Consider the following 11897-nt stretch of genomic DNA (forward strand, 5'->3'; position numbering starts at 1 on the left):
GCCCCAGCACTCTTCCCTGCCTATGCAGGGGGTCGGACTCAATGATCTATTGAGGTCCCTTCCGACCCTAACATCTATGAATCTAGAGTCCTCCAGCATCCCATATGCTTTGCAGCCCTGGGCTGGGCCTGGGCTGTCTGCTCCAGAGCAGAGCTGGCCCAACCCTTCTGCTCCCTAGCTGGAGTGCCAGCAGGCACAGCAGTGTCTACCTGGCTTCCCCTGGCCCCATTTCTCCCCCTGCACCACTCCCTGCTCAATCAGGTATTTCCCCCACTCCCCTCTCCCACAGCATGGACTTTAGCTAGCATTTTCTTACAGGTGGTCACGGGGTGGACCTCGGCTTTGGATCACTTGGTCTGCCATGAAGCTGGTCTTGTTTCTTGCCTGCCATGACTTTGATGATATTATATTGCTAGGAGGCAATGCCCAAGGTGATCCTACCAGGTCTCAATCCCTGTTTTCTGTGGGTCTCCGAACCTCCCCTTTACCCAACCCTGGCCTCTCCAGCTGGCACTCGTAGTTCTCTGCCACCAGATCTCAATGCTACCTGTTGGTCTGCTGTTCTGCCCTTGCCACCAGGGTGACCATCTGCTAGTTAGGCACACACCCTTCCAGGGGCTGGCCTTGGCCTGCACTCAGATATCCAGAAAAAAGAAAGCAAAACCCAACTGCTCTCAGTCTCTTTGTCAGACTCAGTTCATGTCCCCTTCACGTGGGGTCAGGCTCTCATGTTCAAATCACAACAACAACAACAACAACAACAAAAAAACAAAACAAAACAAACAAAAAAATCAGTTAATCCAGTCACTACTCTGCACAGGCCTGCCCTGGCTTACGCAATAGCATTCACAGTCCCAATGGGATTTCTGCCATGTGCAGCGAGGCTCTAACCTGAAAACAGCAATTCTTCTGGCCTCTCCCCCGGATCCTCAGCTGTCACTCTGCTCCAGAGAACTCCTCTCCAGAGATTATCAGAAGCCTGGTGTCACAGGCGGGGTCCTACAGGAGGGCCGTGATCTCCTTAAGGCCCCTTCTTCCTCCGTGCCAAGTTGGCCCAAGGGCACCCTCCGATTCTCACCCGCCACTTCTTTATGTTTAGATAAGGTTGGGAGGCTGCCTTATGCCCTCTTGGTCACTTCTCTGTGTTGATTCAGACCCCGTAGTTTCCCGGACTCTTCGTGGGTCTCGCACTATGATGGGTGCTTCAGGCGCACCCTAGCCTTAAGGGCTATGCGTGGCTCCAACCACCCCTTATACCACGCCCCAAGCCTCGCAGCTGGAATAGACATTGGTCTGTCAAATATACACTCGCCCACTCTGGGGCCTCTCCGTAGTGCTGCCCTCTCTCAGGGATCCTCTGCAGCGCCGCCCTCTCTCTGGGGCCTTCGCAATAACGCCGCCTTTCTCTCCAGGGCCTTCTCCACAATGCTACCCCTTTTGATAATACTGCCCCCTTCTCTGGGGCTCCTCAGTACTGCTGCCCTCTCCTTGGGCCTTCTTAAGTGCTGCACCCTTCTCTGGGGCCTTCTCGGTAAAGCCCCCCATCTCTCGGGGCTCATTGCACTGCTATCCCCCTTCTCCGGGGTTTACCGCAATGCTATCCCCCTTCTCCGGGGTTTACCGCAATGCTATCCCCCTTCCTCAGGAACTCACCACGCCCGCACTGGGGCTTCTCAATAGTGCCCCCTCTCTGGGGCTTGCCACGCCTGCACTGGGGCTTCTCAGTAGTGCCCCCTCTCTGGGGCTAGGGTCTATGCACCCCATACGCCACGCCCTTACTGGCGCTGGGGTCCCCACGCTACTGTGGGTCCCCTATGAGGCCTCCTCCAACCCCTAATAGCATCACCCAAACCACCGGTGTAACAACAACAAAGCAAAACACAAGCCCCTAGGCTGTAATATAACTTAAAGCCGCCTGGCTACAACCATGCTGCTCAGACATCGTAGAACTGCCATCCTTTACTCAGCTTAAGCTGTACCTGCAGTCAGGCTTCTTCTCTCATCCTTGCTCCAGAAGCTCCTTTCTCTCTGACTGCTGGCAGGGAACCACTTCTGGCCTCAGCTCCTGGGCTTTATAAGAGCCAGGCCCTGCCCCTTACAGCTAGCTGACCGCTGACAGGTGTGGGTCGTTTGCCGACTCCAGTTGCCCTGGCAACTAACAGCTGGGCTCCTTATTCACTGCTAGTGCTCTTTCTCTAGCAGTTTCTCTTCTTTAGGAGCAGGGCACCTCAGTGCTCTGCCACACCTTGTGTGGGCAGACCTCCGCCTGCCTCCTTCTCTGGGTCACACCCACAGCATTTCTCTGGCAGTGTTCACTTGCCTGCCAGGACACTCAGCCGCTCTTCTCTCTGCGGCTTGTAGGGAATCAACCCCTTCTGCCCCTTTCCGGGGCAGGAAATACCTCTGAGCAGCCTCCCTCCTCCAATTTGGAGCAAGATGCTGCTCTGGAAGTGTGGTGATTGCTTCTTTTCCCTTCCAGTCTTCAGCAGTGCCCCCTCCAGCCATCTACGCTGTAAGCTTGCTTGCTTTCACTTTCCCTGTTTGTTGCTGCCAGCTGCTTTTCTTCTCCTGACCTCCCCTGCCCCACACGTAAGGTAAGGCACCTTGGGGCTTTTTTTTACTCTCTCTCTCCTTCACACTCAGGCTTTTTGAATGTTTGTCCCTAGCCTGGGAGTCACAATGAATGTAATGTCAATATATATGTGGACAATAACTGGAAGAAAAAAAGGTAACATTCCAGTAACTGATGTTCTTTGAAATTTGTTTTCTGTATGTGTCCCCATATTTGCTGTATACTGTATCAGATTTCATAAGCAAATGGATTCTTGTTGATGCAGAAATTCACGTGATTGGTCTTGCTCAGCATTCACATGTTGTGGGGTGGAGAAGTAGGTAAACACAGATGGAATGCAAGCATGAGCCAGTGGGCATTACTAGTTAGAATATTCTGGCCTCAAGTACTGGGTGTTCAGGTGCACCAAGGCACATTTCTGGGAACCCTAGTTACTGGAAGGTAAGTAACCATTTTTATTTGTATTGTGCTAAACCTCGAATATTACTGATATCTATTTCAGTGGGAGTTTACAGGTGCTTTCTGCAGTAATAAAGTTTTAATTTTTAAATTTATTCTTTTAAAAAACCACAGCTTTTGTTATTACTTACTTATGGCAATTTCCTATTGACTTCAGCAGGTCATAATTTTAAGTTATTATTGGCTTCAGTAGGGCATAAACTACCTGATAAGTGTTATTTATATATACATTTCATTTATGAGATTAGAAGCTTCAATTGTTTATAGTAAACACTGTTAAATGAAACTGTTTAAAATGAAGTTATGCTACTGATTGATGTATTTATAATTCTAAGTTACAATGTTTTAATAGAAAAATTCAGATATCTTGACAAGCCCAGAGGGAAAAGCAGTGGTTCGATCATTCAATAAAATTTCTTATGTATTAGTGGAATTTGAGGTACTATATCACAGTGCTTGGGTGAAGGAAATTTCACAGCTACAATATGGTGAGTAGTTAAATATGCAAGTATTATAAGAAATGTGTGCTTCTTTTCCACATTATCCTTCTTCTGGCTGCAGTGATGTTTTATTTAAATTATTTCTTCTTATCTGTTGGTGACAAATTCTAAATTTACATAAATCAACTCAAATAGACTAAACTCTTTTAAATACCTTTACAATCCTAGTATGTGGGAAATCATGAAGATTTGCACCCAAGTGACTGACAGAACAAGGTATGGATGCAGGTGTCACCTTCTGTATCAGGGGTGGGTAAAGTCCAGCCTGACGGCTGGTCAGCCCGTGGCAAACTCCATTTCTTAGGAGCCCCTGCCCGTGTTGCTTTGGCTGGGATCTATGGAGACCCCGGTAGCAGCAATGCAGTGACAGAACAGGGCTGGCAGGGTGCGTGGCTAGGCAGGGAGCTGCTCCAGGGCTGGAATCTTGCAGCTGTGACAGCATGGTCTGGAGGTGGATCAGAGCTGTGATCTGCTGCCTGCACACCCCAGGCAGGGGCGTGCAGGCAGCAGATCACGACTGTGCCCTGGCTCTAGACCATGCTGTCACCACTGTAAGATCTTGGCCCTGGAACAGATCCCTACCCAGCTGTGTGCCCTGCCAGCACTGCTGGGGCCAGTGTCCATGAAAACCCTGACCCCCCACTCACACCGCTGCCACTGTTAGGGTCTCCATGGAAACTGGCCACAGCAACACAGGCAGGAGCTGCTGGGAGATGGAGTCTGACCACTGGCTGGTCCTGCCATTTTGCCCTCTTCATCTGTACGGAGAGATATTCAAGATGTGGCACAACAGGAGGCAACAGATAACTGGAAAAGATGCTAGAAAGGGAGGATAAAGACATAATGTTGAATTTATGCCACTATCCAAATTCTTTATTCAAATTAAGAACACATTTTATTTACACACTTATCTGCTCCTAAAATATTGCCTTCACATTTGCTAGCCAGACAAAATTGTTTCCACTGATGTTTGGTAAATCTAGGGAGGATTATAGGAAGTTGCAATTAATGTAATTGCAGATGGAAATTAGTGAAGTCAAAATCAGGTTGATGCACATGAACTGAAATAATTTAAAATATATTTGCTTATAAGTAGGTATTCAGTTAGTAGCCATTTACGACATGCTGATGTATGTAATTTACAGAAAGAAGCACTGTTAACACCTTCACTTAAATAGCTTGAAACAAGGATGCCCAACAAATCTGTCCCATGGGGGTGAGCCCAGTTCAGCAAGTGGGGCTGCATTATCTGGCTTGTGGGGCTCTGTCTGGGTCCAAAAACTTTGTGACAGGATGAGTGGTGGCTCTGCAGCCACCTCTCCCCCACTGCAAAATCTCTGGACCCTTGATGAGCTCTATAGATTGGATGACATAGCTCCGTGGCCAGATCTGGCCCATGGACCAGATCTTGGTTACCCTGGTCTAAAACATTAATCTTTGGTTTTAGAGGTGCTCAAGACATATTGAGATGCCCTTTTTGTGCAGGGTGCTTTAGAGACAGAACATTGGAGGAACCATTTGGCTTCAATTGTACAGGTAGATCTAAGAAGACAGAACTACAAAAACCTTATCGGAGTCAACAGGGCTCTACATTGAAATAAGGCTGACAGGCATAGATTTGAAAGAAGTATGACCTTTAGCATTTTTTTCTTGTTTTCCTTTTTGGCATTTGTTTTTGTTTTTCCTAAATTCACCTATTTCTATCTTATCATTTCATAGAAATCAATCTTACAAGATAATGAGCAGATGATGAAGGTTATGTATGCCCACAGATTCCTTTGTGAGCACATTATTCACTGACCTAAGTTGAGAAAGTATTGCCTGACTTACCTTGATACTGGCTTGAATCTGAGGCCAGTTTGGTTTGTGAGTGGAAAAATACATTAAGTCAGTTACTTGGTTTCATTAGCTGAAACAGCTTGCATATTTGCTTCATGTTCAACACATGTACGTTACTAGAAATCTCATAAAGAATTATTGTACAATAGAAACAGTTGTTTGTTCTGGAAATTTATTTTAAAATATGTTTACAGCATTACAAGCTTCACTACTTGTGCGTCACCCTGAAACTGCAAAGTTTCTGGTTAACTTTGATCCCAAAATGCTAGAAATTGTTCGAGAGACTAAATGTATGATAAAGATGGGTCTTGAAGTACCGGAGCAAGCAAAGAGAATGGTAAAAATGGAAAATAACCTGAAGGCAAACAAACTTATTTTGGAGGTAAGACTGAAAAAAATCACCATTAATTTTTAAGATAAATAATGGTATCTAGAATGCAGTGATCTGCTCAGTATACTTATGTTTATATTCAACATTTCTAGATTTTTAAGATAAAAAGAGAAACCTTTTAAGGATTATATTAACCAGTGTCTGGAAAAAGGTTAATACATAACATTTGGAAACCATGGATGTTTTTTGCCTAAAGGAAAATTTGGCATTTGGAAAAGTTTCGTCAGTTTATACTGTTGATAAGGATGAGGATCAAGGTATTGGAGAAAGGGAAAATTTGTTTGACTGGATGTCCAGGTTGGAAGGGAAATTATGTATATTTACTTCATTGTTGCAGAGCCTCCTGTAATGACTCATTCTTCTTGCAGCCAGTCATTGGCTACTGCACTGACAAGAAGCCAAACTCACAGTGTTAAAAACAAGTAGACCAGACAGTGGTGAGCTGTCTGCACAAGTCTCCTCCTGAGCTTGTAGATTGCTCTTGTCACATCACTTTGTCTTGAAACCTGGTCCCTGCTCTTGTTCCTGCATTTCTGGTGTCCATGTCTGGCCTCTGATCTTTAGCTTGTCCTGACCGCAAGGAGCCATTCCTGACTCTGATTCTTACACCCATCTCACCTGATGCTGATCTGATCTGTGACTTGCTGATCCTGGTATGATCTGTAGTGCTAGACTCTTACTTTGTAGCACTAGCTTGGTTCTTGTGTTTAACTTCTTGACTTGGTTTGTTTCTGGTCATTTCTTTGGCATCTGGCCCTTGGTCTCACCACTGGTACCAGAGCCCGATTGTGCCACTGTCCTGACTCCTAGGTTCCTGATGTCAAGTCTAACCATGAGATCTGACAGCTAGTGTCCCCCGTGTGACATTTATTCACTCCTCTCTTCTACATTGATTGCCCTGATCTCGTATATCTTATCTTTGACCTTGTGCCAAATTTCAGTGCTAAGCTGTGACAGTATCACTTAGTATTCTGGCTGGGGTGGGCAGCGTAGGACCCACTCTGTAGTCTGGTATCCATGATACACGCCCCTGACTAGATTGTGCTACATACAGCCCCCATTCCAGCCTCTCTGGGATCCACGCTGCACAGAGCACAAGCCTAGACTAGCTGGAGCAGACACTGGATCCAGTATGCTGGAGGGGAGAGGTCAGTGCACCCAATCCGGACTATGGGCTAGACATACACCACTCATCTGGGCTCCAGGGTAAGACACCTTTGGTATAGAAACATGTGCAGGGATTTTGTCAATGGTTGGGAAAAGAAGAAAAAAATATAGTATAGTATGGAAGAGACCTAGTTCTATTGAATGTGGGAATTACCAGTAAAAGGTCCAGTACCCTGTTGCCAGTATATTCAGAGAAGGTACAAAGAACCTTGCCAATAAAAAAAACCCGAACTCCTCCTTAACTTTTGGTTAGACATTTCCTTATGCCTTGAAACAAGTTAGTATATAACTAGGGACCTACCCAAATCATGATTTTGGGCAGGCCCAGCAAAAAAAGTGGGCTCTCTGAAAAAATGCAGGCTCTACACTTTTGGCAGGCTCCCTGAAAAAAAACAACTCGCCAAAAATAAAATGCTGGCTGCCTCTTGGAAGCCAGAAGTCCTTGTGATCATTGCAGCCCAGTCATGCAGCCCACTGGGGGGAAAGGAAGGGAGGGGCTTCTGGTACAGAAAGATGGCTGCCACCTCTGCCCCTCATTGCTGATTCACCAATTGGTGGCAAGGGGTGGGGCCACATGACAGACAGCCCTCATAGCCAGTCAGTGAGGGGTGGGGCCATCAGGGCCCCTCAGCCAATTAGAGGTGCGGGAGGTCAATAGCTGCCAACCCTGCAGTCTTCCTATGAAATCAGCTGGCAGCTGCCTTGACTTTGGTAAACTCCTATATATAGTGCTTCCAAAAATGTTTTTCTTGTTTTGATTTTGTTTTTTACTGCTTTAATTCTGTATTTTCTCATTACCTCTAATTATCTAACCCTTTTTTAATCTTGCTAATTTTTTTGCATCTGTGGTAGTTTGTGATACTTAGTATCTTTTGGTAATTGGGTATTATATGAGAGCTTTTTCATTTACTGTTCACTTCAAATTGTCTGCCTGTTAGTTTAATCAAATATCGTCTTGTTTCTGTAATTTTTAGAAAAGCCAAATTGGGGAAAATGCCTTACAGTAGGAGAATAAATAGCTTGATCTGTTTAATTTATTAAAAACAATTTGAAAGTAACTTGATTATAATGTATAAAAGCCTTCACAGGGAGAAAATACCAGGTCCTGAAGGACTCTTAAATCTTGCAGAAATAGGAATAACAAAAACCATGTTTGGCAACTGAAGTCAGAAAGATTTAAATTGGAAATTATACACACATTTTTAACAATGAAAGTGGAAACAAACTGCTGTGGGAAGTGGGGTCATCTTCATTTTTCAGAACCATCAGAATTAGTATTTTGTCTGGCCTACATGCATTAGAAACTAGATATGTGTGGCTCTTCTTTTCTTACACACTCGTATAGGTCAAGATACAATCTTTCTGCTTTTCAATGATGGTAGGAAATAAATCCATCTTCTATCGATCGGTGTCAAATTTTTCATTTAGAAATATTTTGACTGAATATATTTTATATATCTACTATATAGGGTTGGCAAGCTTGTCAGTTGACCAGTCAAGTATTGTCAGTTGACTGGCCAATTGGGTGCATATTTTTTGACTGGTCAAAAATTATAACAATTTTATTTTAAAAAACTGTATTTTTTGTACTTTTTTCACAAAAATGATTTATATTTGTTTTTTTACACATTTCATGGAAAACTTGTGCTTTTTCTAGGTATTATTTGGACCTATTGGCAAATTTTTTTTACAATTTTTGACCAGTATTTGACCGGTCAATTGACCAAACTTTATTTGACCAGTCAAATATCCAACCCTACTACTATAAATTATCTTTTATATCTACTGACTTGCTTTTATTAATATTTCAGTAAAAATCTTTAAAGCATTATTAGTAAAAGATTTGTTTTATAATATTAACAGAATCTTCTGCAATGCTATGAAGATCTGTGTCAGGAAACACCCATGGTGTTCGTGAATTTGATGGCCCCTAAAATGAGAAAGGTTGGTATTGCATAATATGTTTACATTTTTAGATAATAGAAGTTTGCATAGATGTAGAATTGTTTGCATGTACTTTTGAGTATTTAAGATACTAAATTACTAAGATACTAAATTAAAGAATTGGATATAGCAGAATCTTTCTAATTAATGCTAATATGTGGGAGACCCATTGTGAATTACTTGCTTTTGGGTTTTAATAAGTATACCAATAATATTATATGACTGATCCCCATTTACAATTTTAACCACATTAGCAACAGCAAAAGTACCTTTAAAAGGGTATTAATATATCATACTCTCTTTGAAGCCCTTTTACATTATCAGAGTAATGTAAAAATGATTTCTGTGTACATGATATTCAGACTTCTATTCACACTTATAGGACGTTAGCAGATGTCTTGCGTGCATACATCTCTGAATTTCATGTGCGAGTACAGAGACGTTTAATTCAATATGTATGTAGTATGTCAGTTGAAGATTTTCACAGAAAATTGTTTTCTTACTCTCTTTTGATATACTAGATATAATTGCTGTTTTATGGCTTTGTCTTGAGGAAATTATCAGATTTATAAATTGGTAGTAATCAGTTCACTAATATGTAGACCAATTTTAATATAGTAGGCAACTATGGTTCCAAGAAGGTGCAGCAAGTGGTTCACCCAAACTTCAGTATTTACTGAAGGTGTGTATATGTCCCTTTCAGTTATGGCTCCAGGCAGTACTACACTGAAATATGTCATGCCTCTTCTGTGTACATTATCTCCCAAACAAGAAATAATATAGTTGTCTTGGTATTTCACTGCTCATATATTAAGAAGCTCTCAAAAAGAGAGTAAGTGAAAGGGAACATAGCTTGGTAGTGCAGCAATGAAGGCACTTAGCTGGGAGAAGAGAGGCCTGGATTTTGGCCCTTGCTTCAAAGACTACTTACGCATTTTTCAATAAACAATGATTGGTTAAAACTCAGAGGCTAGGTACAGAAATTTGGGAAGATTATGGGTAGGTTAGATCAAGATAAAAATGGCCACCTGATCTAAGGTAAGTCAGAATGGGGGGGCCAGCAGGAGGGATTGGGGGGTTGGGGGCCAATCAGGAGGCCTGCCAGGGGATGGGGGGCAAGTGAGATCTGCAGGAGGAATCAGAGGATTGGGGGAGCAGGAGGCATCTATGGGGGGATTGGGGTGCAAATGGCATTGCGGGAGGGATTGGAGTAGGCGGACTCGAGGTGGGAGGCAGAGGGTAGGCAGCACCTGCAGGGGGCAATTGGAGAGCCAAGTGGAGTCCATGGGGATGAGTGGGGGGGGCAGGTGGCATCTGTGGAGGGTTGTTGGGGTCCATGAGGGTTTGATGGGATCAGGGGGCCTTGCAGGGTCATGCTTGGGGGATGGGGAGCACTCTCCCTCTGCTCCATGGGACCAGGGGCTATTTTTAGTTCCCCCCAACCTCCTCCCTACCAAACCTACCCCCCATTCCCTTCCCCCCCTTCTCCCACTGAAACTTAATTCTTCAGCTCCTGGCATCAGCAAATGCTGATAAAACCGGCACCAAGAGCAGCTTATGAGATGAGGGTTTGGTGGGCTTGGTGTTGGGTGAGCGGGGGGTCTGTGGTGGAGAAGTTGCCCATGTGGGGGTGGGGTGAGGGGCTGGGGTCTAAAAATAGCCCAGTGCCAGGGGGCAGGTATGAAAAGTGCAGGTCTGGGACTGAGGCCAGTGACTGGGCTTTCCCAGCCCTGGGGCTGTCCTGGGATCTGTACAGAAGTTCAGGACAGTTAGATCAGTCTAAAAATAGTCAACCTGATCTTGGAGGTAGGGTTAACTTGGATCAGGTCAGCTATTTTTTAACTGATCTAACCGTCCTGGAAATCTGTACAGTTCATACTTAGATCCACCTAACTAGGGATCTAAGTGTAAGGTCCACATGTGGGCGAACTAAGTTAGATTGGGTAGCCACTTTTAAAATGATCCAACATCCTCTAACCTCCCCAAATATCTTTATGCACCCAGAAATAATCCCGGCAGTTGGAACCTCCCAGGGGAGTAGCCTCCTCAGATATGCTTAGACTCTTATAGAGTCATCTTCCCTCTTGCTTACTCCTCTTCTGTTCCCAAGGATATTCACTCTTGGCTGAATATTTAGGCCATAGAAAGGGGGAATGCCATTCCAGACATAGGGATAAGTATGAAAAAAAGGCACAATTATGAGAGTAGAAGAAGCAGAGTAAAAAATTATGTCTGCAGGGAGTAAGTGCTATATTTAAACTAACCAGCTTGGGTATTGATAACAGCTTAAGCATGGCTGCAAGGACATCAGTGCAGACTTTATAAAACTCATCTGAAAATCTGGGTAGCCTCTTAGGTGACTCTTGGGCTGAGCTCTGTGCTGCCACAGTTATACTGCTATCAGTACCCAATTTAACTGCTTTAAATTAGCTCTACAGTTAGAACTATAGTTACGCATGTGACTGCCATGTAGACATATCCAAAAAGAACAACAACACTGAAAGAATAGGAAGAGTCTAGGTAGCAATATGGGGAAGAATAAAAAATTTAAAAAATGACAAAAACAACTTTTGAGAAGCTTTAAGTTTGTGCAGAAAGACATAGGGAATCAGTGAAGGAACTCGAGGTCAGTGACATAGAGTGCTAGGAAAGAAATATCATTTCAGTTGTTTCTACCACCTTGAATCAATTCAAAATGCTATTGAGAGTAGAGAGACCTATGCTGTAACCAAGATTTTGGCAATGAAAATGGTGAGAAAGGAAGCATTTTAGGAATAGCATTCAGGCAACAGCAGCAAGATTTGGTAAGAACCTGGATGTGATTAAAGAGGAAGAGGAGAATCAAAAATGACTTGGTGTGTTGGCTGACATGTAGGCAAGCTGTCAACAATGATAGAAAGGAAAAATAATTAATATGATTGACAGGAAATATCAGGAGTTCAAATTTTGTTTGTTTAGTTTAAGGAAGCAAACTCCATACAGTGATATTAAAGTTTCAGCAGTAGCAGTGCAATTGGGGCAGAAC

The 11897-nt window shown here is 43.7% G+C and overlaps 1 protein-coding gene across 1 annotated transcript in view; it reads left to right on the forward strand.

Annotated features, from left to right (window-relative positions):
* The window catches only part of DNAH8 (dynein axonemal heavy chain 8), a 340250-nt gene that overhangs the window by 67486 nt on the left and 260867 nt on the right, over nt 1-11897 (forward strand). The window contains exons 17-19 of the mRNA XM_025197818.1: nt 3384-3519; nt 5565-5752; nt 8792-8872. Coding sequence (XP_025053603.1) covers nt 3384-3519; nt 5565-5752; nt 8792-8872 — 405 coding nt within the window. The remainder of the gene's footprint in view (nt 1-3383; nt 3520-5564; nt 5753-8791; nt 8873-11897) is intronic.

This window comes from Alligator sinensis, unplaced genomic scaffold, assembly GCF_000455745.1.
Source record: "Alligator sinensis unplaced genomic scaffold, ASM45574v1 scaffold198_1, whole genome shotgun sequence".
Taxonomy (NCBI): Eukaryota; Metazoa; Chordata; order Crocodylia; family Alligatoridae; genus Alligator; species Alligator sinensis.